The sequence below is a fragment of the Lynx canadensis genome, chromosome E3, assembly GCF_007474595.2.
Source record: "Lynx canadensis isolate LIC74 chromosome E3, mLynCan4.pri.v2, whole genome shotgun sequence".
NCBI classification, from domain to species: domain Eukaryota; kingdom Metazoa; phylum Chordata; class Mammalia; order Carnivora; family Felidae; genus Lynx; species Lynx canadensis.
The window spans coordinates 40662124-40688772 of NC_044318.1; the positions used below are offsets into that span (position 1 = coordinate 40662124).

The window sequence follows — 26649 nt, forward strand, 5'->3', positions numbered from 1 at the left end:
AGCCCTGGGCGGTACTTTCCCCTTCATCTCCGGCCCGTCTCACGACAACTGGGGCCAGGACTCAGAAGGTGCCATCGCCCCCGCCCAGCGCAGGGCTCTGTGCGGGGCCGGGAGTGCGACGGGCCAGCAAGCTGTCAGAGGTCCAGGCCGTGCCCGGGCAGGCGAGGTCCTTGCCGGGTCCCCTCTGGTGGGCGTGCAGGAGGGCTCCCGGTGTGGGACGCGCCAGCGTGACCCCACGTGTCCCCTGGGACGTCTCTGACATTCTCTCTCTGTCCCCTGAAGGTGTACGTGAATGGAGAGTGGGTGACGAGCATCAGCGAAGGGGGCAGCTTTGGGGAGCTGGCTCTCATCTACGGCACCCCCAGGGCAGCGACCGTGAAGGCCAAGACGGACCTCAAGCTCTGGGGCATTGACCGGGACAGCTACCGGCGCATCCTCATGGTGAGCGGCACCCGGCCACCCGCAGCCAAGCGTCTGTCGGGAACCCTAGCTTTATCCAAGGGGAGGGTGATAGATAAGGGCCAGTGGGGTGGGTGGGAAGTGTGGGAGAGATTCTGGAAACTTCTTACAAGGCAAGCAGGTAGCTGGGGAGGCTCCTTTGCCTTCCTTCCCTGTCTCTTTTTAGCTGTTTGGAATGGGGTCGTGATGGCTGGAGCTCTCGCTGCCACCCTGGATCATGAGGTGACTGAGACTAGAAACCCATTCACCAAGGGGGTAGAGCAAAGAGATCCAGGGGCCTGGCTCTGTGGTGGCCCCGGCACAGCGGGACCAGACAGATTGGCCCCCAGACATCCTCACGCAGGGATCAACCCTCAGGCGTTTTTGCCTCTCTCTCTCATGTGTAGCCACATCCACTCTTGGCTGGTGCAGGGTGGGCACAGGTCCCCTGTTGCACCATCAGGGGCATGGCAGATGCGCAGGGGGCTCCCAGAGGTGATCTGGGAGCTGGGGAGGCCCTGACCTGTGCCCACTCAGTGCCCGTCCTGCCCACATGTTCGTGGTGCTGAGACCCACCCGGGAATACCACGGGTGCCGCACCCGGCCTTGGGAAGCTTCTCCTCGTGCTAGTGGGGGAGTCAGGGGACAAACACACACCTCAGGTGATGACAGTTCCTCGAGAAGATAAAGCTGAGAACGGGGTGGGAGGTGACTGGGAGGCGCGGAAGGGCTAGCTGTTTTCTAGAAAGGCCCCAAGCCCCCCCTCCGTGATGAGGTGGCATTTGAGCAGACGTATCTGAGCAGGAACCAGCGTGTCCAGGAGAGGAGTGTCCGGGCTTGCCGTGGACAGAGGGAGCAGCGGGGTTACCACGTGGATGGGGACGTAGGGGCCCCGTGGGCGATGCGGTCCGTGGGCTCACCACCCCACAGAGCCCTCAGCTCCCACCCGAGTGTGCAGGGGGGCCCCCAGAGCGGCTTCCACAATGGCGGGGGCGGCCGTTTGCTGGGGGGCATGGAAACATCCTGACCCTGGGACGGGTGAGGGAGACCAGCCCCCAGCCTGGAGACCTTTGGTTGTCCCCCACGTGCCCTGCAGGGCTAGGCTGTGTCCCTGGGGGACGTGTGCAGCTTCCGGTGATGGCGTGGGGTGGGGGCTGTGACCTGGGGACGCTCTGGGGGAGGCCTGGGTTCGGTCCACAGGCAGTTTTCGAGAAGCCCCAGGCCTCAGTCAGATGGGAGCTGGGGTTAGGGCCGGCCCAGACTGCCCCTCATCCTGGGAAACACCCACGCCCCCGACCCGTCCTGGTCCCGCTGTAACCACCGGGTCTGCATGACGCGGGGAGGGTTCAGTGCCGTCGGGGGGGTCGTGGTCTGATCGGGCTGCGTGCGTGTGAGGAAGCGACCTCCGTGAACTCAGCACGCATCGACGGAGCGCCCCACCGCGTACGGGAGATGTAGAGCCCCGGATACGCTGGGAGAAAGCTGCACGTCCCTGCGTCCCGGAGCCCAGCCCGTGCTCTATGCTCTTGTCTCCACCTGCCGGCGCCTGTTTTCCTGGGAGAGGCCGGCCTGCCCGGTGGGGGAGGGGGGTGCCCCTGACCCCCCACCCTCACCCCGCCCCCTCCGGCCCGGGCAGGTTTGGGAGCGGACCCAGAAGCCTCTGCCCCTCCGCACACACCTTGGCCCGTGTTTGCATAAGCCGCTGTTTCTCACCATCGTCAGTGCGGTCCCTTCTGGGCTGTGGGATCTTTGTGGCTGGAAACCTTGTATCAGGGAAGTTCCCAACCACCCAGGCAGCTGGCGCTTCCTCTGTCTTCATTCTGAAGCCCCGTGTGCTAAGAATAGCCACAGCTGTGCTGCGAGTCTGCAGAGCCTCCGAGTCTGGGGAAGGAACATGGCAAGTGCCGGCCGCCTCGGAAGGGAGTGTCCTGCCGGAGGGCATCCGTTTTAGCGTCCGTCCTGGGTCTGGACAGATTGGGAGGCACCCATCATGCGGAGTGTCCCCGCCATCGTGCATCCGCTTAGCGCTGAGCTGGGACACGCCATGGGGAGCGGGCGTTGGGGAGGGTGCCGGTGGTGTCCCCAGGGATCCGGGACGTCTGATCTGGAAAGTTTCCCCGTGAGCGTCCCTTCCCTTCCCTCTGCTGCTCTGTGTGGTGCGGAGGCACGGACAGAGCTTGGGCGAGGCCAGCCCACCGGCCACCACCCACTGAGCCGGGCCGGGCTCTGTCCCCCCCATCTGCAGCGAGGGGACGTCCTGGTCTGCCGGCAGCTCCCACTGCGTGGAGAACGCGGAGGAATCTCCTTGGGCCACCGTGCACCCGGAAGCGGAGTCCACGCCAGCTCATCTCGCGCCGAGGGGTGCTGCAGACTCTCAGAGCTGCCTCCCGCTCAGCTGTGAACAGGCCCCCGGCCTCCCGCCCCACCCTCACCCAAGGTCTCCATCCAGCGGGAAGCCACCCCAAGGCGGGGGCGCCTCGGTCGGCCGCGCGGCCAGTCTCCTCCGTGAGCTGTCCTGCAGCAGGAGACGGCTGGACCAGCTACGCTGTGCCTTTAGTGTCGAGGTCCTGGGCAGAGTCGGGCCTGTCTTCCACTGGTGGCTCCTTGCTGGGAGGCTGTGGGAACCATCGGTGTTTTTCAGAAGAAATGTTTTTCCACGGCGGAGGCCGGCGAGGACGTCAGGTGGCCCGGGCTGAGCATCCACACCGGCCACAACGGCGGCCACGGTGTTGGAAACGCCCTGGGCTTCTGCACGGGCCGCCTGGCTCTGCGTCCTCGCCTCGGCCACCAGCCGCGGCCCGGCAGAAGCCCCTTCGGTGCTGTGTCGTCGGCAGGGAGGTGGACGGCTGGCTGGGCCCCCTGGCCCTGTTGGGGCCTGGCCGGATGGAGGGCCCCGGGGATGACCGTGGGCCTCTGTGTGGATTCTGAACTCGGGGCTTGTAGCCTCTGTGGTGCTGGGGAGGCCTGGGCTCCCGTCACCTTCACGGGACCCTCTGGGGCGGGACTTGTGCAGCCGAGGAAACAGGCCGGAAGTGGGAATGTTTGCCCGCACGCCTAGTCGGGGGGTGACGATCAGACCCGGGCTGTCCGGACGCCCCTCCTGTGTCACGTGTGCGTGCAGCTCCCAAGTCCTGGACGCCCTGAGCTGGGGAAAGGTGCACACCGCGGCCTCCGTTGGCCTGCCTGGGGCCTGCCCTGCCCCCCGCCCCAGCGCCTCCCACGCTCAGCACCGCCCTTCCCATCCTGGGCTCGCACCAAGTCTCCCACCTTCTCCTATGCGTCCCGTGTCTGTGTGGCCACGAGACACGGGGTGTCCGCCCCAGTGGACTCCCTGTGCTGGCCTCTTGGAGCGGCCTCCCAGCGCTGCCCTCGCCTGCCGTCGGTCCCCGTGCCCTGTGTCAGCACCGTGAGGTTCTCACTGCAGAATGGTAAGGCCGGGCCTCCAGTGCACCGACCAGGCGGGTGCAGAGCCCCGTACTTACCCACGGCTCCTGAGCGCACTCTGTGCGCTGGGGACGGGCCCTCCTGGTGTCAGCCTGGGCTGCCTCTGTCTTCAGATGTCAGGCCCTGCGGGGGGAGGGCCACCGGTCCCCCAGTTTCCAGCCCTTTCTGTGGGCGCTGAGCACCCCCCACCCCTACCCGAAGAGGGCCTGTCCGAAAACGACCTTACGCTCTAGGACGTTCTCAGCATTTCTTTGGGTTGAGCCTCAGGAGACTGTGGTGTAGTGGTGACCCCCTGAATTCGGAGGGCTGAGGGCCAGATGGTCCCGGCTCTGCTCAGCCACCGGGCGGCCTGGTGCTCCAGGGGAGGGGTGATGCCCAGCGTACCGCGGTCCAGGACCGCACGCAGTGGGTGCCCTCTGCAGGGGGAGGATGCCCGGCATGTCTCCATCTCTGTGGCGTGAACACCGGTTGTACATCGACATCCTGCCTTGACCCCGACCATGCCTCTCAGTGGCCACAAGCAGGTTACGACCTCTCCCTGACCTGCACACTCCCTGTAGAGTGGAGACTGGTGGCGACCCCAGGGTCACGGAGAGAGCTGATCCTTCGTGGCGCTGGTCTTAGCAGCGCTGGGGACGTCTGAGCTGAGCTCACCTCTTCCCAGATCAGGCGTCTGGGCAGCTGCGAGGGCCCGTTTGCAGAGGTTCCAGCCCCATCTCTGATGGTGGGGCGGGGGGGGGGGGGGGTCATTTCTGGGGCTGGGGCTGATGGCTCTCCCTCTGCGTCTCAGTGGGAAGCAGACGAGGAGCCTTCTGGGCTGAGGTGAGGATGTGGGCAGTTTGGAGGAAGGTAGGGAGAAGCCCAGGTCGAAGACACGGAGAAACGTGGTGCTGACCGACCGCTCTCATGTTGGGGAAACTGAGGCCCCGAGGTGGTGAGACTGGTCTAAGAGCATGGGAGGTTACGGGCGATGTGGATGTGGAACGGGACTCTCCCGAACCGCCCCATCAGCCCTCCACCCTCCACACCGTACTTGGCAAAGGTCATCACTGCTGCCCCCGCCATCGTCACTGTCCACACCCACCATCACCTCCATCACCTTCGCCACCATCACCACCGTCGTCACCAAGCTGTGGGATGTGTAGGACCCAGCCCGGGTTTCATTCCTGCTCCTGTGATCCCAGTCTAGGCATTTGCTTGCCCCTCGAGCCTGCTTCCTCGTCTGGGGATGAGGGTAACCGTGCCCTTGTCTCACGGGACTCTCGCGAGGTTGAGGTGGGTTTTGGGTTTCTGCTGCTGCCCGGGCCCGAGCACGTTCTCACCGCGCTGTCCTCCTCCCTCCTCTCTCCATACCAGGTGTCGGGTCTGTGGTCGACCCGTCCTTTCCGCGTCCCAGGTGATGGATGAGGCCGTTTGAATTTAACCAGACCAGGCTTGCTGCTCTGCCGGTGGAGAGCACGTCCCCGTTTTCTGAATGTGCAGTGCTTCACAGGACTTAGTGGTGGCGCAGCCATGTCCAGTTGTGGAGTGCGTACACTGTGCAAAGGCCCTGGGCAGCAGGCCAAGGGGATAAAGTCCAGACTGCTCTCTACCTGCCGGGCTGGTGCTGGCTGCTGGAAGTCTGGGCCGCCGCCTCCTTCACTTGGGATGCGTGCTTGAGGAAGCGGGTGCCCTTTTCCAATTCGCGTTCAGGTTCTACTTTTTGGAGTGGATTTTCATTTCTAACTCAGGCGGAGGTTGACAGGGCCCTGTCTGCTGGTTTTATCTTGTTCAGCCAGCACTTGGTTGGGAAAGAAGCAAGTCATTGGCCCTTCTCACCAGGCCCCAGGTTCAGGCACGACCAGCCCGGGGACTTGACCCATGTCGGCTACTCCCTCCCTTAGCGTATCACACACTCAGTTCTGCCCCCAGCCCCAGAGCCTCTCCAGGTGTGTGTGTGTGTGTGTGTGTGTGTGTGTGTGTGTGTGTGTGTGTTGGGGGGAAGGGTGGGGGTGCGGTGAGCCCGGCTCAGACAGTACCCCTTGCAAATCGCGCCTGGGGACATCTGCCTTGAGCACGGGAAACCCCAGTGCCGGATTCTGGTTGGCTGGGTGCTCGTCGTGTGGACCAGTCACTGGCCCGGGCTGGATGAGGTCGCTGTCGGCGGCCAGGGGAGGCGCAGCTGCCTGGAGGAGGTGCCGGCTGGGGTCTTTGAGGGGCTTGCGGGACATGGAATGGTCAAAGGGTTTCCTTTTAAGAGTTCAGAGTCATTTGGGGAAATTTGGAAATGTCAACATGATTCAGGCACAAAGACCCACGTTCTTTTCTGTCTTCTCCTTTCTCTGGAACAGGGCAGCACCCTGAGAAAACGCAAGATGTACGAGGAGTTTCTCAGCAAGGTCTCCATCCTGGGTCAGTGGCCCCCACGCCGTGCGCGAGCCTGTGCCGGTAGCTTCCTCCGGTCTCATCTGAGTCCTGCCTGCTGGGTCCAGCCATTCCCATGTTCCCCGTGTGCCTGGAAGGTTCAGTCCTCTGGGTGACGTGTGGGTTTGGGACAGGCCTACGTGTGAACCCTCACAGGCGTGGCTCACACGTATGCACCCACGCGGGCATGCTCGCACGCACGCTCACACGCGTGTGCACCCGCGAGGTACAGCTGCACACGTGCATGTGCGTATACTCACAGAGGCACGTTCACACACGTGTGCGCACACAGCCACACTCACACGTGCACGTGCGTGTGTCTGTCCACGTGCACCGAGAGCTCTGTGTCTGATCCGCCGGGCGCGGTCATCCTCTCCTGGGCCGTCTGTGCCCTCGTCCCGCGTGCTCCGCCTGTCCGTCCCTCTGCTTTCGGTGTCCCCGCCAGCCCTTCCTCCGTATCCGTCAGTTTCGAGACCCATTTCGTGTTCTAGTAAACGTGGTCCCCGGTGTCGAGCGTTCCCGGGCCTGATTTGTTCTTTTTTCCCAAGCGGGTTTCCCCTGGTGCACTCACTGCCCTTTCTCGCCCTGTGGTCTGATAAACACGTTGGCTGCATTTCAGTCGATTTCCAGCCCTGTCAACAGAACTCTCACCAGCAAGAGTCTTCAGTGTTTTGGAGTAGCTGTGACGTACACAGGGGGCCACCGTTTGTAGCCGGCCGATCCCGTCGGGGAATGGTCCTTTCTGCGTTGAGCGCTTGACCTGTGGCTGGTGTGCCCGAGGAGCCGCGTTTTAATTTTGTCCCATTTTAGTTAATTGAAATGCAAGTACGCAGGGCAGCACTAGCCCACGGGCGGGGCCCCGCTTGGGAGGGCGAGGGACAGCTGAGTGCCGAGCCTCCGGGAACCTCTGGAAACCACTGTCCAGCAGCAGTCCTCATGGCCTTCTGGGTGAGGATGGGGAAGAGCGTGCGGGGGCAAGAAAGGAAAAGAAGCAAACAAAACCCGCCGGGTGTGAGTCCGGCACTGGGGCTGAGGCTCGCGGATGAGGTTACAGGATCGGGGCGCTCCCCTCCCTGTGCGGCGTGAGCCCGTAGGGATGCCGGGCTGACCCGGCACCGGAGCAGCCCTGGCTCCCAGCTGGGCTCCCCTCTGCCCGGGGCCCGCTGTCCAGGCTGCAGAGACGAGGGTGGGGGGTGCCCGCCGCCTGCCCTTCCAGCGGAGGACTGGGGGGCAGGTCAGGAGGAAGCCCCACCCGCACCCCCCTGCACCACGCGTGGACGCGTCGGGGGAAAGGCCACCGCGGCCGAACAGACTGGGACTGGGATAGGTGCCGGAAGTACCAAGAAAAGCTGAGAGCCAGCCACACACGGGAGGAACCCAGTTAGGAAGAGGGCACGGCCACAGAATCCGAAATCAAATCCAGGACAGGGTTCGTCTAGGACACACGTCCGCCCAGAGAGCAGCGGCCTGAAGAGGGAAGAGCTGGAGAGACGCGTTCCGGCCCAGCCTCGGAGGCCCCGCCCTACGGCCCTCGGGAGTCTCTCGCGAGGGCGCAGAGAGAGACCGCGGTGTTTGGCATCCAGGCGGTGGAGACGGCGTGAGGCCTGCCGCGTCCTCTGGGGTGGAGGGCAGTCAAGCGGGTGACCAGAGCTGCGGGCAGGCAGAAAGCTGCAGACGGTCCCGGCTCAGCAGGGCCTGCGAAGCCATCTTGCCAGGTCCTGGGACGTCGTAGCCGCGGGGAGGGAGGCGGAAGTCAGGTTGGGCGCCCTGCGCAGGGCACCGGCGTTTTATCGGTGATGCTACGGTCAACCACGCTTCACTGATAACAACCTAAAAATTTTAAAACCTTAACAAACGGATCTGAAGCAATCGTGACAAAACCTTCGCGTGATTTTGCGCAGGACGGATGTTGCTGGGTTACGTCACGTGCGCTACTGTCTCGGTAACTTTTTTTCCAAATGACGGATGGACGAGATCGAGCGCGGAGCAGGTCCCCGGGGAGGGCACGTCACCGAGCCCGGGGGGAGAGCGCCCGGGGGTGTGGCTGCTGCGGGCGGAGGAAGGGCAGAGCCACACGGAGGCATTCGATCGATCGAGGCAGGGCACGAGGCAGCCCCCGCCAGGCCCCAGGCCCCCAGAGCAGGAGGGCCAGCGCCCCGGAGGCAGGCTCAGAAGACCCTGGATGGGATGGGTGTGTCTGCTCCTTCTCAGCCCACACCGGGGAGCAAAAACCGACACGGGAGGGAGGCCACACGGGGCCACCTGTTCCCTCGACACGGAGCCTGCCTGCAGTTCAGGGTGTCGAGTCGAGCCACATGAAATGGCCCGTTTTTTGGGGCGCCTGGGGGCTCAGTCGGTTGAGCGTCCGACTTCGGCTCAGGTCACGATCTCACGGTCCGTGAGTTCGAGCCCCGTGTCGGGCTCTGTGCTGACCGCTCGGAGCCTGGAGCCCGCTTCGGATTCTGTGTCCCCCTCTCTCTCTGCCCCTCCCCTGCTTGTGGTCTGTCTCTGTCTCAAAAATGAATAAACATCAAGAAAAATTGAAATGGCCTGTTTTCTACCCCTTTGGACCCAAAAAGTGGGCGTTCCATCTGCATCAATGTGTGTGAAACCTGACCACTGAGTCAGTGTTTTTTGTGATCTCTTTTAGGGGAATGTTTTGGAGAAGAAAGTATCTTACCTCGAAAGAGACAGACTCTTGGTTTCTTTGCCTGGTGTTAAATTCAGGCAGAGTGAACTTTAAGACTTTACGTTGGAAGCGCCTGGTGGTCATGTTTGTAAAAGCATCCGTGACCGTCTTCTGTCCACCCTCCCGTCTGGGTCTACGACCGGAGAGGCACTCGGCCAGGCGATGTGACGTAGGGTGGCATTCGGCACTTTTTCACATTCTTTACGCTTCGTTCCGTTTCTTGAGTTATTTGTAGCGAATCTGAGTAACTTAACCAAAAACAATGAAGCAGGCCTGCCAGGGAGGGCGCCGCAGGACGTCTGACCCCGGGGTTGGGGCGCATGCCACGGCGCGACCCCACGCCCTCTGAGGTCCCGCGAAACGAACAGAGAAGGGTCTCGTTTTCCTCGTGCTCCTGTGGTACAAGTGCATCCGCTGTCCCAGAGTTTTTCCCTTCGGGGCGTCTGCACTCAGGGTTGTGCCCCCACCCCCACTCCCTGGTTCCAGAACCTTCTTGTCACCCCCGGGGGAGGCCCTGTGCCCACGAGCCCGTCTCTGCAGGTGCCTGGTCTGGGCGCGTCCTACGAAGGGGTGCTGTGCTGATGGGTCAGTGTCGCACTCGGCGACACGAGACTCGGCAGCCTCGTGGGCGGGTCCTCTGGGTCTCACGGAGGCTGGGAGGAGGGGTGTTTTAGCCCCACGAGAAATCCCCGGGCCTGGGGCCCCCTGGTCCCTCACCGTCTCCCGTTCCCTCGGAGCCCAAGCGCCCCGGTCGCCTTCCGATCCCTCCTGCTCGTACTGTGTGCCAGGTGTGCTTGGTGCTCAGCTGCACGGGGAAGCTTTGTTCCCTCCGATGAACCCACTGCCAGCTAGCGCTTCTCCGTGGCCGTCGGGCAGAGCGACCCCAAGACTGACCCCTTGGCCCTCAGTCACCCAGCTGCACGGAGCCCTCCGGCATTGGAAGGCGCGGGGGCCTTGGTCTCGGCAGCCTGCCCCCGGCAGGAAGGAGCATGGGCGGCCACGGTGCTCCCGGGGCCCGGGGGTTCTGGTTTCTGCGCACGGACATAGGAGTCGGCCCCTGGCGGGCACTGAACGTGGCGGAACCCCGGGGGGTGTGAGCGCTGAAGCCACCGCGGCCTCCCCATGTCCTGCTTGCAGGCCACACGCCTGCTGGCTCTCGGTCTCCGGCTGCAGGACGTCTGTGACAGCAGAGGGACGGACACCTGCCTCTGTTTGCATCCTGTGCGGGTGCAGTGTTGACCGTCGCACTCGGGAAAGGGACCGTGCTACCTGGAGGGTCGGGCTGCGCACAGCAGCAGAACCACTCCCGGGGCTTGTTTCCTGAGTTGCCTCAGAGAAGAGCCCGTTCAGTAATCGGGGCCCAGAAACCGCCGTCTCCTGGCGTCTTCTGACGGGACGCAGCTTCGCGAGTCGACGTTCAGGCCTCGGAGCGTCACCTTTCAGGTGTAACGAGGAACTTGCTGAAGAGACACGCGGGGACAGATGTCCCCCCAGCAGCGTGACTCGTGGCCCTCGCTCGGAACCCACGGGCAAGACCTCCGCGTTGGCCGGCCGGCCTGCCTGCGCCCACCTCCGACGAGCACCCCTCGTGCCGCTCTGAGGCCGCTGCTCTGTTCGGTCCCCGGCGGTGGATGTGCGGGGCTGCGTGGGAACGCCCGGCTTCTGACTCCCCAGCGGCCCCGCCGGCCTCGCAGACCTTTCCAGGCGGGCCGGTGGGGCGCGTGTACTGACGGCTCCCCGAAAGCCGGTCCTTTGCTACGAGAAGCACTGGCAGGCGTCTTAAAGTGGAGAAATCCCGCTCCTAACCTAGTTCTAAAATAAATGCTTTGCTTTGTATTTTTAGCCGCTGACCCACTTAAGCAGCATCTGAGGAGTCTAGGCCGGGAAGGTTTCTTCTGCCGAGAAAGAAATAGTTAATCAGGCAGTCGTTATTTTCTTACAGAAGGAGCGTATGGGGCGTATTGGGTGTTTTTTCCCTTCCTGAGGGCTAGGGATGGACAGTGACCAGGAAGGGGAGGTGTGGGGAGGGGCGGCAGGGGACACGGAACTTGCAAGCTGTGCCGAGAAGCGTGAGTTGGAATTAAGTGTGTTGACCTGAAATAACGGAAGGCGAGCCATGCCGAGCCTCGCAGCTGAGCGGTGACGAAGCGTCTTCCCAGCCGGTGGTGGTTCCGAGCAGGTTCGCGTTAAACTGCGTCGTGGCCTCAGTGCTCGGCGGGCGCGCTGGCTGGGGCCCCTCCTGGGCCCGACTTAGTGCTGCGACGCCCAGGCCCTCCCAGTGCACAGACGCGCCCCGGGTCCCTCGCTGCCGATCCGCGGCACTTGCTGAGCGAGCGCTCGGGTGCAGGGCAGGGGCGAGGCCGCAGTGACGGTCCCCTTGTCGCCCACTCTAGAGTCGCTGGAGAAGTGGGAGCGCCTGACCGTGGCTGACGCCTTGGAGCCTGTGCAGTTTGAGGACGGAGAGAAGATTGTGGTCCAGGGGGAGCCCGGGGACGATTTCTTCATCATCACGGAGGTGAGTGCCGCCCTCACGGGGGCTCCGTCCGCGTCGCTCCCGTGTGCCGACCCCGAGCCCCCCGGCCTCTGCCCCGCTAACGGCCTCACACCGTGCCGTCGTGTCTTCTCGCCCCGGAGAGTCGGAAGCGAGACTCTCCTCTTGGAAAACAGCGTCGGGCCCCCAGGCGTGCGGTGCTCCGGGAGGACGTTGTGCCGGACTGAACGCGAGCGTGTGCGCAGTTGGGGTGGAGAGTCGGAACCCACGTCGGGACCCTGGGTGGCGCGGCACCTCAAGCTCTGTGGCGCGTTGTCACTGGCGGACAAAGATGTCTGTGGCATCTCTCCGTGCCGTCTCTCACGACTATGCGCCCATCTACAAGGACCTCAAACGAAGACGTTGGTTTTTAAAAGAGGCTCCCGGTTCCCAGGCTGGAGGCGCGTGAGTCATTTTTACGAGGCCCGGCGACAGCTGGCGCTGGGGCCGTAATCCGTGTCGGCCACACTCGCGCCTGTCACTGACAGAGGCAAGCAGCTGCTGTGGCTGCCCGTCCCCAGGGCTGTGCTGGGCTGGGACCCCCGGGTGAGCCCCCACCCAGACGCTGCCCGGAATGAATGGGGGGCCCGCCTCGCGGGGGGCAGCACCGATTACGCGGGGCCACAAGTATGCCGCCGCCTGTTGGGCTCGCTTCCTCCTCCCGTGGCGCTCAGGGGCGGAAGGATTTCACGTTCATGCTCATTAAAACACATTCTCCAGCTGTGCATCTTGCCGCCGGAGAGAGGGAGGCCTCGGCAGGGCAGCGTGGGGGCCCGGCGCTGTCCGGAGCAGGCCGTCCACGCTGGGGTTTCTGCACGGCCAGCAAAGTACGCCCTGCTCGGCGCCAGTGGCCACTTTCTGGGTCCAAAACAAACGAAGGAGGGGCACCTGGGGGCTCCGTCGGTACGTCTGACTCTCGACAGCCGTTCGGGGCTGGTCACGGTCTCGCGGTTCGCGGGATCGAGCCCCGTGCCAGGCTCCGTGCTCACGGTGCGGAGTTTGCTTGGGACCCTCCCTCCCCCTCTCTCCCCGCCCCTCCCCTGCTCGCACACTCTCACGCTCTCGCCCAAAAATAAACGGTTTTAAAAATAAAAACAAAACAAGAGGGGACCTTGCCGGGTCGTCGGTCCCGGTGAGATGCGGAGCCCTCTCTGCCGGCACACGAAGCACGAACAGCACGGGTGAGACCTGGACAGGAAACAAATCTGGCTTGTGACTCCCGGGAGGGAGTGTCAGGGTCCCTTTCCGCCACCCGCCTGAAATTTCTGGAAGGTGGGTCTGCCAGGGCACCGGAGGCACAACCCGCCCCCCTCCCCAGGCCCCGCGCCCGTCCCAGCCCCACGCCCACCCACCGGGGACACATGGTGCCTGCGGGTGGGGGGCACGTGTGGCTCCTTCGCCCCAGGCTCCCTGGAAGCCGTGTGAATCTTTCTGGAGGACCCCAGCCCCAGCAGTTCTCGGCTGCGTGAGTCACGAGTCCTTCTGAAGGGAGAGGGAAGGAAGGAGAAAACGGAATGAATTCTGATTCTAGGTCGACAGCGAGTGGAGCCGGTCCAGGGGAGTGCCCGCCGGCTTCTTCCTCCCGTGATGAGCTTGGCGGGAGGGGGGGGGGGGGAGACCCTTGAGGTCCTGTCCTGCTCCTCAAAGGGGCTGGTGGGTGATGTCCCCTCTGCTGTGGCCTCGGACGTGACACCCTCTCTGGGTCTGTGTGGGCCTGGCATTTCCCAGTTAAGAACATGAGGTCCAGGAGGAGGTGGAGGGGGTCGCTCCAGCCACCACTTCGTTGGACCCCACCCCCAAATCTGCATTGGATGTGACCAACCGCAGGGTCCTCGCTGCTTCCTGGACAAGCGGGGTCTGACTCGCCGGGACACCCAGGCTGGTCGTGGGGGTGCCTCCTTCCTGGCACCAGCGGCCGTGCTGAGACACCCACACGGCTCAGCTCATCAGTGGGGCCCTGAGCTCCAGGCACAGGACGCCCCACCTTGGGTGTCCAGCCCACTGCACCTCCAGAGAGCAGCCGTGGTCCCCGGGCGTTAGCAGGTGCTTAGGTGAGAGCGGCCGGTGAGAGGGGGTCAGACCGTGGCTCTAAGTCACCAACCCCTGAAACCGCCTGTGTGTCCCCGTGAGGGGTGCACGTGTGGAGCCCCTCCTCTGATGACCTGGGACCAAGGGGAGGGTGTGGTGCCGGCTCGAAGGCACAAATCCTTTCCTGCCCTAGGTTTCAACTCACTAATAAGAAGCTGGTGCTCACGGGGCCACTTTGGCTCAGAGGTGCGTTTGTATTCATCTGCGTGGTGGTTTTTTAAAACGTTTGAATTAATTACCAGTGTTTAAAAATCAAGGTCTTTCTCGTCGCAGTTGGAATCTAATTTCTCTGTAAACGTGTGGCACCTAGCCACGATCGGCAGACTGGAGGGGTGGGAAAGGACCCCTGTTAGCCACAGTCCCCACCCGGCCCTTGTGTCTGGTCTGCCGGCCTCGCAGGCTTTGAGGTTCATGGTCTCAGGGGTCGTGGTCTCCGAGCTGAGGGAGTAACTGTGGCCAGCCCACACAATTGTCCATCATTTGCTGTGGACTAAGGCTTGGACCTCCCAGCCGGGTCCAAGGACACGGGTAAAAAAAAGCATTAAACGCGTGTGATGGGCACAGATTGGCGAGGGGGTGGGGGGCCCTCACACAGCTCCAGGGAGGGGAGTGGTCACCTGGTTTGTTAATCTGATGTCGTGAGCTGGGACTTTCTGAGCCCAGGATGCGCCGGGCGTTGTGTGAGCCCCCAGGCACCTGTCAGGGAGGCCTGGTCAGGGGCCAGCGTCCCTCCTGGGGCAGGGGAGGGCTGGGCCTCTGCCCAAGGCCACACAGCCAGCAAGCGTGCGCCCTGCATCCCAGTGGCCGGGGTCCTGCTCCTTGCTCCCGCGTGATGTGTGCACATGTGTGTGTCCCACAAGAGGGTCTGGGCACCCCTCATTCTTTTCTAGAATGGCACTGCCCTCTGTGATTCACACAGGGTGATGGGCGACGATGCAGAGGGACCTTTCTGGGTCTCGTGCTGTGCCCGGGGCAGGCCTGTGTGGCTCCCTGCGGGGTCTCCAGGAGAAGGTGCCGAGGGAGGGCGGTGGGGTGACAGTGACACTGGGCCCTGCCCTGGGGCCCCGTGCAGGAACGTCCTCCGTGTGGTTGGGGGCAGGGGCTCGTGCACCGGCTCTGGAATGTAACCCGACCCTCCTGGAAATGTATTTGAAGTTGTCTCCTTGGCAACTTGGATTTTTTTCCCCTTTTCCTCTGTGATCAACCAAGTCCGGTAGGTCCTGGTGGGATCCCAGGGTTCACGGGAATCGAGGCTCTCGGCCTGAAATGCAGCTTCCTGGGTGTTTGCTACACGGCCAGAGGCGGCCCGCTGGCTACAGCTGCCACACCTGGGTCGAGCCTGCCAGCCTCGCTCCCCCACAGCACCCAGCGAGCTGCCTGGTGGCTCCCTGGTCTGAGTGGTGCCTCGGGTGGGGAAGCCAGCCTCCATCTGACCCGAGCCGACCCAGACTGTCGTGGGACGAAGCAGGAGAAGGTAGTGTTATTCGTGTGTTTTGTTGGGTTGGCCGTTCTCCCTCCGATGGCTGTTCCGTTGGTTTAGACTTCTGGAAACCCCAGTGACCATCCCGTGGCCGATGTTTCCTTACGAGAAGAGACCCCCCCACCCCCCCAGGCCAGGCCTGGGGTGAGGCGAGGCGCGGGTGGCCCATGTTCTTGCGGAAGCTTTCGGGCGCGTGGCCAGTCTGGTTTGAGCTGTCCTCTTTCAGCTGGCGAACAGCACACGTACACAGTGGAGTGGGTTAACCCCCGGTTCCTGGGCCGCCTGTGAGCTCCCCTGCACAGCGGGGCTGGTCTAGATGGTGGGAAAGGGGCCCGGGCCCCGCGGCTCCCTGCGGTCAGGGTCAGTTTGATGGGTCGGCTTGAGCAAGCCGCGGTCCCGGGTGTCTAGATGTTTCTGCGAAGGTATTTTTCAGATGGGACTAGCATGGACATCAGCTGATGTTGAGTGAAGGGGTGGGCCTCAGCCAGTCAGTTGAAGGCTTTTCTTGAGAGAAGAAAGACCCGCGTGTCCCCCCGGGGGAGACACCCCCTGCCGGCCGGCCCTATAGATTCTGGCTCGCGGTCCCCACTGTGCTGTGAGCCAATTCCTGGACTCGACGTCTCTCTACACATATACGTCCCATTGGTTGTCTGTCTGGAGAACCCCGACTGACGTGCCTGTCGGCTTTTCTGGAATAGACAGGTGTCTGTGCAGGGGGTGTGGGGCCCCTGCGGCCCAGGCCCGGGTGCCAGGCAGGTGCAGGGCCCTGGGCGCCTGCAGACGCGGCTGCCGTAGGGAGCATGGGCTGGGGGGCCCTGGCTGGGGGCTCTGCGTGGCTGGCCTCCTTTCCTCCAGTCAGTAAGTGGGGCCGGGCCCCCGCCCTCATGCCTTTGCCTGGCTGAGTGTCTCCACTCCATTTTGGAAGATGGTCTTGGGGTTTGCTTATTCGTCTTCTCTCTGCTGGTCCCCGAGGTGTGGCCGAGGCTGGTGGAGACCCCCTGCCCTGCACAGGTGCGGGAAACGGCCCTACAGACACTTGGTGAGTGACGAACGCCTGCCGTCCGGTGGGAGCCCAGCCGGGAAGGCAGGGCTGGGCTGTAAGACCGGGGGCCTCGCCTGAGCCCTGAGGGTCTCTGTGCCGGAGCAGTGCCCCTCCTGGGCAAGGTGGTCTCCCGGCTCTGTGCGCGCACCTGCTGTGTCTGAATCCCCACGACACCAGACCCCCAGAGCTCTTGAAAACATCCTCAGTGGATGAGCGAGGTCGGCTTGGTAAACCCGGCCGACAGACCCGGAGAGTGCAAAGCCTCTGGGTCCTCCCAGGGCCTGACCCGTGGCTGCCGGTGGGGTGGGCGTGGCCCCGTGTTCTCTAGACCGCTTCCCTCCCAAAGAGCCGGCAGGCGCACCAGGTGGGACCCACCACGTCCAGGCCTCCTCAGGGATTGGGCTCCGGGCAGAGAGAGGGCGAGCGGGTGCAGAACTGGCCAGGCCCCCAGCTGTTCCAGACCTACCTCCCGGCTCCTGGTCTCCAGAACTGGCAAGGAGGTGGGCGGGCCTGACTTTGCATGCCCAGGAGGACCCTCTGAGGCCCACCGGCTGGCGGCTGGGGAGACACTGTCACGGAAACTCCAGATTTGGTTCATCTGCTCTCTTAGTAAGTTAATTTTGTAAACGTCCACAGTGTTGGAGCAAAGGCATAACCACTGCTCCCGAGGCCACGGTCTGTCCGGGGACTGGCCATGTTGGGCCCTCAGACACACGGACCAGGCTGGTGGGCACGCACGATTCACCGGGATCTTGGGGGATAGGGAGGAGACCTCCCCCGTGGGCATGTCCTTCTGTTCGTGGCTGGGCTGGTGCCATGCCCTTGCGTGCCAGGCCGAGGCGGGGCGGGGACAGCAGCTATGGGCGCTTCTGTGTTTACTTGCCAAGGAGGGAAATGGTCCCAGTCCGTTGGCACAGACTGGCCCTGGGTCCGCGTGGAGGAGGGCCGGGCCTCGGCAGGAGGGCCCCGTAGCTGGGGGCCCTGGGGCCAGGAGGTAGCAGGGACGGTCCCGCCGGAGAGAGGGTGTGCTGGGCAGGTTGGGGCGGGGCCTGAGGTGCAGGAAACGTTCTGCAGACAGAAACCAACAGAGGGAAGTGGCCTCCAGTCTGCATCCGGGGATAGCGATTGGCCCAGACGTTGTTCTGCGGGCCTGGCGCGGGGCTGCCCGAGGTCACGGGTGCTTTCTGGCTCGTCGGCCAGACCCCCAGAATAAGAGCAGGAGTTCAGAGAAGTTCTCTCTCTCTCTCTCTCTGATTTTGAAGATTTGATTTTTTTTTTAAGTTTATTTATTTATTTTGAGAGAGAGAGAGTGCTCTCACACACGTGAGTGTTCACAAGCTGGGGGGGGGGGGGCGGGCAGGAGAGAAGGAGAGAGAATCCCAAGCAGGCTCCGAGCTGTCAGCTCGATCCCACAAACCACGAGATCATGACTTGAGCCGAGCTCAAGAGTCAGACGCTCACCTGACTAAGCCCCCAGGTGCCCTGAGACTTCATTTTTTTAGGGTAGTTTTAGATTCACCGCAACGTTGAGCTGAACGGACAGAGATTTCCCGTAATTCCCCGCTCCCCCCCAGACTCCCCCGTTATCGGTGTCCCCCAGATGGTGGATTTGTCACAGCCGGTGACCCCACACTGACACGCTGTTATCACCCGGAGTCCATGGGTCACGGGAGGGTCCCTCTGGGTGGGTGCACGTTCTGTGGGTTTGGGCGAACGTGGGACGGCAGGCGTCCACCGTCCCGTGTCCCTCGCTCTGTTCGCCGCCCTAAAAGTCCCCTGTGTGCTCCCCCTGCTCCTCCCTCCGCCCTGAGCCCAGGCAGCCCCCGTCTTCTGCCTGCGCAGCTCCGCCTCTTCCAGGACGTCCTGTCGTTGGAATCAGACAGCGTGCAGTCCAGGTTATCGGTGATCGCATGCAGTCCTTTGTGGCGCGGAATCGCCGCCCCTCGTCTGGACCTGACCCCGCGTAGCCACTCGCCTGCTTAGGGGCAGCATGCTTGCTGTGGGCGTAGCCGCCCTGAACACCCAGCCGCAGGTTTTTGTGTGGCCCGGGGGCGCGGTTGCAAGGGGTTTGCTTCCACCCACACCGGTGCCCGCTCGGTGCCTGGTCGGCCTCCCTCCGACGCCAGGGGGGCCTCCCAGGCCCCGTCCCGTGCGGGCCGCTGTGATGTCTCCTTCCTCGTCGGGGGCCCGACGACCCCCTCGCCAGCTCACCTGCCTGCACACCTGGCCGACCCCTCAGGCAGGACCTGGCAGGCCAGGCCCTCGGCTCCGATCGGCCTCGGCACACGGACGTGAGGGCACGTACGTCACCTTCCGTGCCGCCGTGGGTTAAGTGCACTGTCGTGTGGCTCGGGGCCTTGGCACTGTCTGCCCCAGAACATTCTGGATCACCACACAAGTCAGCTTGCTGGAAGCCGAGGCTAGACCTCGATGGGAGCCTTAGAAAAACAAAACGTTAACAAAATCGTGCCACCGAAGTGTCACTTCCTGGAACAAGTCTGGTGACACAGAAACGTCTTTAGGAAAACATTGCCTCCTCCCCACCCGCCATCCCCCCCCTTCACCGCCGTCCCCACGGCGGCTCGTGCGCGTCCCTAAGTGCCTTCTCCTTGACGGGTTCTTCCTGGCTTCTGTTATCGGCGTCAGAGACGTGGTGAAAGTCTGGAAGTCTGCAGACGGTGGTTCCTGGGGACGGGGCTGGTGGCCGCTGGGCTCGGCTGAGCGCCAGAACCTTCGGACCCCAGAGCGGACTGCAGCGGGCTGCCCGCGCCCCCCCCCCCCCACCCCAGCCTGGAAGGAGCCCTGGGTGGTGGTCCCTCTCTCCTGCCCTCACTCGAAGCAGGGCGTGTGTGGCCAGGAAGCCTCGGACCCACTCCCCGGTGCCCCTGAGGCTGCGGGTGGCAGGGAGGAACCGGCCGGACGTTGGGGGCAGAGCCCGGGGGGAAGGGAGCCGTGGGCTGGGACCCGCAGGCCCCTCCCGTCATGCTCCAGGACACGTTTGGTGCGGCCGCCTGCGTGCAGCCCGGACATCGTGTGTGCCCGCTGGAGCATCGGTCGCCGGCCGCTTCCCCCTGCTCCTGACGGACGTCGCCTGACTTGGGGGGGATGAGACGGACCGTGGGTTTGGAGGAAGGACCGCCAGCAGCCAGGGCTCGTGGCGCCGCACGCTCTGGGGCCCCGGCCTCACGGGTGACCTTTGGACCCGAGCGCGAACCCGGCCGGGGTGTGGGCGGCCGCGGGGCGTGATGCCCTTGCCCCGTGGCTCTCCGCCGTGCCGCAGGGAGGGGGGACCGGGGCTCTGGCAGAGTCGGCCCGGCCCCTCGGGAGGAACAGAGAGGAGCTCGACGGGCGCCCACTCGCCGATGCAGGGGGAGCCTGGGGCTGTCTGCGAGGTGCTCTCACCCGCGGGCTCAGTTACTCCCGTGCGCGTGCAGACGCGCAGCACGCTGCCCGCGCGTAAGCACACAAACGCGGACGGCGGTGCGTCCACGGGGGTCCCCGGGCGTCAGGCAGGAACGGGCGGGAACGTCTCGTGAACGCCGCAGCCCCGGGCGGTTTCTGTTCCGCTTATTCAAGCGCCCACTGCCCTCACGGCCGCCTGTCCCGTCTGACGGGGCTGGGGCCGTTTCTGTAGTGCAGGTGGTCGGGCCCCTGCTCCGGGAGGCCGGACGGTCCTGTACCCATTCTTTGCAAGAGGAGGCTGAGGCTGGGAAGTGGGGGGGCCCCCCGCGGCTGTGGCCGGCGCTCCGCGGAGCTGAGGTCGGCCGGCTCGGGCTTCAGGTGGGGCCGGTGCGTCTCCCACGGCTTTCCAGCCCCTGCCTGGCGGCGCTCAGTTGTTCAGGGGCGCGTGCAGGGTCTGACGGACGCGGGTCCCGCACGAGCCTGTCGTCCGCCCCGGGTGGTGGGTCCAGGGGTCCAGGGAGTCGCTCTGCAGGCACTGAGCCCCCGAACGAGTGAGTAAAAGGGTGTGCGGCTGGGGTCCTGGAACAGAAGCTGCCCCCAAGTGCCCACCCACGTGCCACCCTGACAGGTCCCCCTCGCTGTGGGCATCGCAGCCGCCCACTGGAGAAAACCTGAGCCACGGAAATCTCGTCGGTTTTTAAAACTGAAACGGCGCCGAAGGAGGGAGTCATCTAGGAATCCCGCCCCTGCCGCCGGTGCTAACGCTTTTCTCCCGGGCCCTCCCGGGCCGCGTTCGGCGAGACCCGATTATTTTCGGGCCGGGCCTAGAGTCACTGAGAGAGGAATTTGACGAGTACGGTCTAGCCTTCTGGCAAGTGTTTCTCCGGCCCGGAACATTCCGGCTGGCGGTCCCTCGGGGGTGTCTGTGCAGCCCCGTCGGCAGCCTGGGCAGCGAGTCGTGGGAACCGCGGCCCCGCGGGCGCAGGGTCTGCACCCACGGCGTCTGCCGGCACCGCCAGGTCAGGAGACCCCGAAACCACACGCCCGAGAGCGCAAGGAAGCGTGTTCTCGTGAGCACGTTCTGGGCCGGGAGGTGGCTCCACGTGGCCCTGGGGCCCCCTCGCCTTGGCGCCCGCGGTCGACGTCACAGCCGCCGGGGGGGCAGCGCACGCCCTGTCCATCTGTCCATCTGGGAGAGGGCGGTCACATCTACCCACAAAGGAGGCGGGGGCTGCGGCCGGCGACAGTGGTGCTCCCCTGCCGTGTGTTTGCCGTGGGCTCTCCCTGCTTCACGTGTGACGACCTTGCTTCCGTCTGGCTGAGACGGTGACGTACCCGTGTGCACGTGCCCCCCAGCGTCCACGGTCGTGGCCTGCCTCGTCTCACGTGGCCATTGCTCTGTGCGCCCCCGGGAAGGAAATGCTGCTGGTCTCTCGGTGGATGGTGGTCCCCCGACCGGTGCTGGCCCACCCAGACCCATCCCTACTCCTTCCTGCAAACACCACCTGATCCTCAGCCCCTCCCACTGCTGCCCACCCTCTCGGCCGGGCCTTGGTGAGCGTGCGACTTGTTTGGGCCAATGCGGCGTGAGGGAAGGTTGCTGGGAGGTTCTGGAAGGTTTTCCTGCTGAGGAGAGAAGCTGCAGGAGGAAGCAGCGGGTTCTGTGCCTGCTGATAGCACGGGGAGACACTTGGTGACTCCCGGAGCCGCGGCAGCTCCTGTGCCACCGTGAGGGCCTGAGGTCTCCAGAGCAGGCCGCAGGGGTGAGCCCCGGGCCCTGACACCTGTCTGGGCCACTGAATCGGCTGCCCATCTTCTGGTTCCACTGCCTCACAGATACTGCAGGAGCCCTCAGGCCCCTGCAGCTGGCTTTGCATCTGAACGGACGCTCTCGGCCTGGAGTGTCACTGATTCTACACACACAGGATACATTCGGTTCCGCTGCTGGGGTTTTGAAAGAGGAAAACAATCCCAGTTGTAAAACGGAAATTGTGTAAACAGGAATGAAAGGCGTGTAGGTCACGTACATCGTAGCTATGGGACATAAATTTCAAAGAATTAGGGGGGCACAACGGGGCTCTGAGAAAAATCACGCCCATCTCAGCAGCCCAGGGCACGGAGGGCCCGGCCCGCACGCGGAGCCGGGGTGACCTTCCCTGTGCCTCCCTGATGATGTCGGAGCCCGTGAGTCCCCTCAGCCTTGCTCCCAGCCCAGGACTCTGTGCCTTCTGGGGTTGGGCAGGGAGCACGTGTGCTCCAGGCCCTGCCACCCTCGCCTCCCGGGCAGTGGCGGCATCGGTCTGCTGTTTAGACGTCTGGCTCCATCCATCAGCTGGCTTCATAAACACTCCAGACGCCCACGAGCCGAGCCGAGCGGCCCCGTGGCCGGTGCAGGGGTGAGCGTGGGGATCCAGCTGCCGGCGGGGGCGGGGGGGGGGGGGGGGGGGGGGCGGCGGCGGCTGCCGATCGGTGCCCGGAGATTCCGGGCACGGCGGCACCAGCAGGGTCTTCTCACGGCGTCTCCCCCAGCCCGCGGTGAGGCGGGAGCCGGCCTGGCCGGCGACCTGAGCCGGGTTAGCTGAGCCCCCCCTTGGATCAGGATCACGTCTGTCGGTGCTGCCAGGGCACGGGGCCGCGGACACGCCCGACGGGGCAGCAGAGGGTACAGGGGCCCTCGTCCACCCCGGGCCTCAGCCCCCTCGGCAGCGGTGAAGGAGTCGGCAGCCTGTCCCAGAGGCTCGGTTGCTCCGGAGGCCGTTCGGCCCGGCCGCGCGGGGCTCAGCTGCAGGAGTCCGCCGAGCAGGGCTCCGGGCAGTTTACAAAGCCTCGCTTCTGATCCTCACGGGGGTAGAGCCGGGGGGGGGCTCCCCACACAGGGGACTGGCCTGAGGCGCTTGGCAGGTGAGGGGGCCTGGGGTCAGAGCCCGTCTGCGGCTCCCCGCGTGTGAGGCGGCTCCCTGGGCTCCGTGTTAATCACTAAGCCTCCGCAGACCCCCCACCCCCCCTCGGGAGGGGCCCCCGCTGCTCCCTGGGGGCACGACCTTAGTCCACGCCCATCCCGCTGGAGCGCCAGTCCTTGGGAGCCGGCCCGAGGTCAGCCCGGGGCGCCCCCGAAGATTCTCCCCACTGCCCGGCCTGCGGTGGCCTCTGACCTCACACCCTTCTGTCTCCAAGGAGGAAACGCCTGACTTCGGTTTAGACGGGGAGCGGGCGGACGGGAGCTGGAGGGGGGGTTGGGCATGCCCCCTCGCCTGTGACCCCCCCCCCCAACTGCTGACCCTCACCTGTCCCTTGGCGTCTGCAGGGCACGGCCTCCGTCCTCCAGCGCCGGTCCCCCAACGAAGAGTATGTGGAGGTGGGGCGCCTGGGGCCCTCCGACTACTTTGGTGAGTGTGGGTTCCCCGCCCTCTCGTAGGGGAGCTGCGGAAGGGCCCTGAGGTGGAGAGCCGCGGGGGGCGCCCGTGGGGGGCGGGCCGGGACCCCCTCAACGGACGAGGCTGTCCCCAGGGAGGGCGTGGCCTGGAGCCCCGAGTGACCCAGGTCCCTGCGGGGAGGCAGGACGGTGCCCAGCTGTGCCCCAAGGGTGACGTGTCAGCGTGTGCGTGCGCGTGTGTGTGCCCTCGCGTGCGTGCGCGTGCGCGTGCTGGGGGCCAGCGGGGGGGGGCCGGCCGTCTGGAGAAGCCCTGGGGACCCGGCCCCCGACCGCCCGCTCGCCCGCAGGGGAGATTGCGCTGCTGCTGAACCGGCCCCGGGCGGCCACCGTGGTGGCCCGGGGGCCCCTCAAGTGCGTCAGGCTGGACCGGCCCCGCTTCGAGCGCGTGCTGGGCCCCTGCTCCGAGATCCTCAAAAGGAACATCCAGCGCTACAACAGCTTCATCTCCCTCACCGTCTGAGCCCCGCCGCCCCGCCGCCCCGCTTCTGTGTGCTGGCCTGTGCCCGCGTCCGCGGGCCGCGGGGGCGGGCGCCCCAACTGCGCCGGGCCGCCCCTTCCTCCGGACCCCTGCTTGGGAAAAAACGGTCACCTCGTGCGTGTCAAAACCAAACGGCCCTCGAGACCCCCCAGGCCTTCCCCTCTGCCGCACTCCTCCCCGAGTCCTGGGGGCGCGGGAGTCAGCTGTGGGCCCGGGCCAGCCCGGGGCGGGAGGGAGGCGCTGCGCTGGCCGGGTCGGGACGCGCGCCCGCCCCTGTGCCCCAGGGGCCAGGCCACCAGGGCTGCAGTCTGAGTGGGGTGCGGTGACGTGAAAGGGGGTGTCCCTCGGGGATCCTCTGTCTCCGGGGGGTCCTGTCGGAGACGGCAGGCAGGAGAGTGACCGAAAGCGGCCCCTGCCTCGGACGGGAGGGGGCCTCATCTGGCCGCAGGCAAGCCCCCCCCCCCCCACCCCGGGGCCCAGGCTCGCGGGAGCCCCTAGAGGAGAGATGTGGTCGAGTGTGCGTCCCCACCTTTCCAGAGACTCGCCCCTCGGGATGGCCGGCGTGCCAGACGGTCACCCTCGCTGGGCCGGACAGCAGGACAGGAAGGAGACATCAGGAGTTGGCCGCTTTCCACGACCCAGGGAGCACGGTTCTCTCAGAGTCAGGCTGGGGGCCGCATGATATTCGCTTCTTTGCAGAGCAGCTCCTTGGGGACCTTCTGAGGGGGAGGAGGGGTTTTCCAGACACGCTCTGGGTACGGTTGTGACGGCCAGGGGCTCCTTCTCACTTGTCCGGCGGGGCCCCACTGGACACGAGCCCTTGCCCCGGGAGACAGGTGCTTTCTGAATCTCCATCCTCCCGGAGCAGGAAAGATAAAAACCAAACAGGCCCCACACCGGCCCAGGTCGACGATCGATTGAAACCCCACTTCAGTGTGTTTTCGGTCCGCGTCAGCCGGAGCTAGAGAGGCCCGGGGGCAGGACAGAGAGCCACGGTGGCCCCCGGTGACAGACACGAGAACGAGGTCGTGCAGTTAGCCCGATTTTGCCCTTCCTGCGCACGTCTGGGAGGCCGCCACCGTGAGGCGACCCCGGCCAGCCCTGCCTTTGCCCGTGGATGTTCTGTGATGCCTGAGCCGCCATGCGTACCGTGAAGTTTCAACGCTGCATGTGTATTAAATGTGCCACGAAGTACCTCTTCCCACGTTGGGCTTTGGTCTGAAATCTTTAACACAGGAGGGTTTTTCTTTTGTTTTTATTCTGCAAAAATATACATAACATGAGCTTTACCATCTTAACCATTTTAAAAAATACAGGGCCGCTGAGCACGTTCACGCTGCTGTGCAGCCCTCCCCACCGTCCGGCTCCGGAACGTTCCATGTCCCCACCCTGAGACTCGGTCCTGTTACACACAGACCCCCACTTGCTCCCCCAGCCCCGGCCTCACTGTCTCCTCCGTGTATGTGAGTCTGACGACCCCGGGAGCACGCGTGAGTGGGTCCCAGTGCGTGTCCTCCCGTGTCCGTGAGTCTGACGACCCCGGGGCCTCGTGGGAGCGGGTCCCGGTGCGTGTCCTCCCGTGTCCGTGAGTCTGACGACCCCGGGGCCTCGTGGGAGCGGGTCCCGGTGCGTGTCCTCCCGTGTCCGTGAGTCTGACGACCCCGGGGCCTCGTGGGAGCGGGTCCCGGTGCGTGTCCTCCCGTGTCCGCGAGTCTGACGACCCCGGGGCCTCGTGGGAGCGGGTCCCGGTGCGTGTCCTCCCGTGTCCGCGAGTCTGACGACCCCGGGGCCTCGTGGGAGTGGGTCCTCCTGTGTCCATGAGTCTGACAATCCCGGGACCTCACGGGAGTGCGTCCTAGTGCGCGTCCTCCCGTGTCCGCGAGTCTGACGACCCCGGGGCCTCGTGGGAGTGTGTCCCGGTGCGTGTCCTCCCGTGTCCGTGAGTCTGACGACCCCGGGACCTCGTGGGAGTGGGTCCTCCTGTGTCCATGAGTCTGACAATCCCGGGACCTCGAGTGAGTGGGTCCCAGTGCGCGTCCTCCCATGTCCGTGAGTCTGACGACCCCGGGGCCTCGTGGGAGTGGGTCCCAGTGTGTGTCCTCCCATGTCCGTGAGTCTGACGACCCCGGGGCCTTGTGGGAGTGGGTCCCAGTGCGTGTCCTCCCGTGTCCCTGAGTCTGACGACCCCGGGACCTCGTGGGAGTGCGTCCCAGTGCGTGTCCTCCCGTGTCCGTGAGTCTAACGACCCCGGGACCTCGTGGGAGTGGGTCCTCCTGTGTCCATGAGTCTGACAATCCCGGGACCTCGTGGGAGTGCGTCCCAGTGCGTGTCCTCCCGTGTCCATGAGTCTGACGACCCCGGGACCTCGTGGGAGTGGGTCCTCCTGTGTCCATGAGTCTGACAATCCCGGGACCTCACGGGAGTGCGTCCTAGTGCGCGTCCTCCCGTGTCCGCGAGTCTGACGACCCCGGGGCCTCGTGGGAGTGGGTCCCGGTGCGCATCCTCCCGTGTCCGCGAGTCTGACGACCGGGAACCTCGCGTGTACTCAAAGTATTGCCATTTGAGCATCTTCTCAATATCAGAAAAGGCTCCTGAGAGATTCTGTGCTCCTCTGGGGATGCGGTCTTGGGCCCCGGCGTGCGTTTACACGTGCAGCGCGGCTCAGGGTGCACGCGTGGGGCGCCCGCCGGCCACGTGTGGCTGTGGCTGCCGGTCTGCCCGGCACGCTCCGTGTGCAGTGCCGACGTGTGCACGGCTGTGGGTCTGGTGCGACCTGGGGACGGCCTCCTCCTGGGCCCTGGCTCCCACTGCTCGGAACCGACCTGTGGGAATCGGCCGGATGTCTGTGACCTTCATCCACGTCCCCGGACCTCTGTTTATCTGTGTCAGCAGGGCCCCAGTGTTCTCCGCGATTGATTCTGTTAAAGTCACACATCTGACCCTGTGAGACGTAGGTCTATAAATAACTCTTATCTTCCTAAATCCATTAGAATGCCTCCTTGTCCTGTGGCTCGGCACGTGAAGGCCCTGGTTTGATGTCAGAGTGTCCCCAAGGGAGGCGGCCCGGGGGCCCCACGCTGGCAGCAGCCTGGCCTGGGGGGCTGGGTTTGGGGGGAGACAGCGAGGGAGACTGGGGGAAGGACCCTGGGCAGGGCGGAGGTGCGTGTCGAGGGACCCCCCTCAGAGGGTGGGCATTGGGTCCCAGAGCCTCTCTGTTCCCTC

At 64.8% G+C, this 26649-nt stretch overlaps 1 protein-coding gene across 1 annotated transcript in view; it reads left to right on the top strand.

Annotated features, from left to right (window-relative positions):
- PRKAR1B (protein kinase cAMP-dependent type I regulatory subunit beta) overlaps nucleotides 1-24631 on the top strand; it is a 101596-nt gene extending 76965 nt beyond the window's left edge. The window contains 5 exon segments of the mRNA XM_032591552.1: nucleotides 283-441; nucleotides 6213-6273; nucleotides 11368-11489; nucleotides 22821-22902; nucleotides 23237-24631. Of these exon segments, the coding sequence (XP_032447443.1) occupies nucleotides 283-441; nucleotides 6213-6273; nucleotides 11368-11489; nucleotides 22821-22902; nucleotides 23237-23409 (597 nt within the window). The 3' untranslated portion in view covers nucleotides 23410-24631.
- Nucleotides 24632-26649: the final 2018 nt, after the last annotated feature.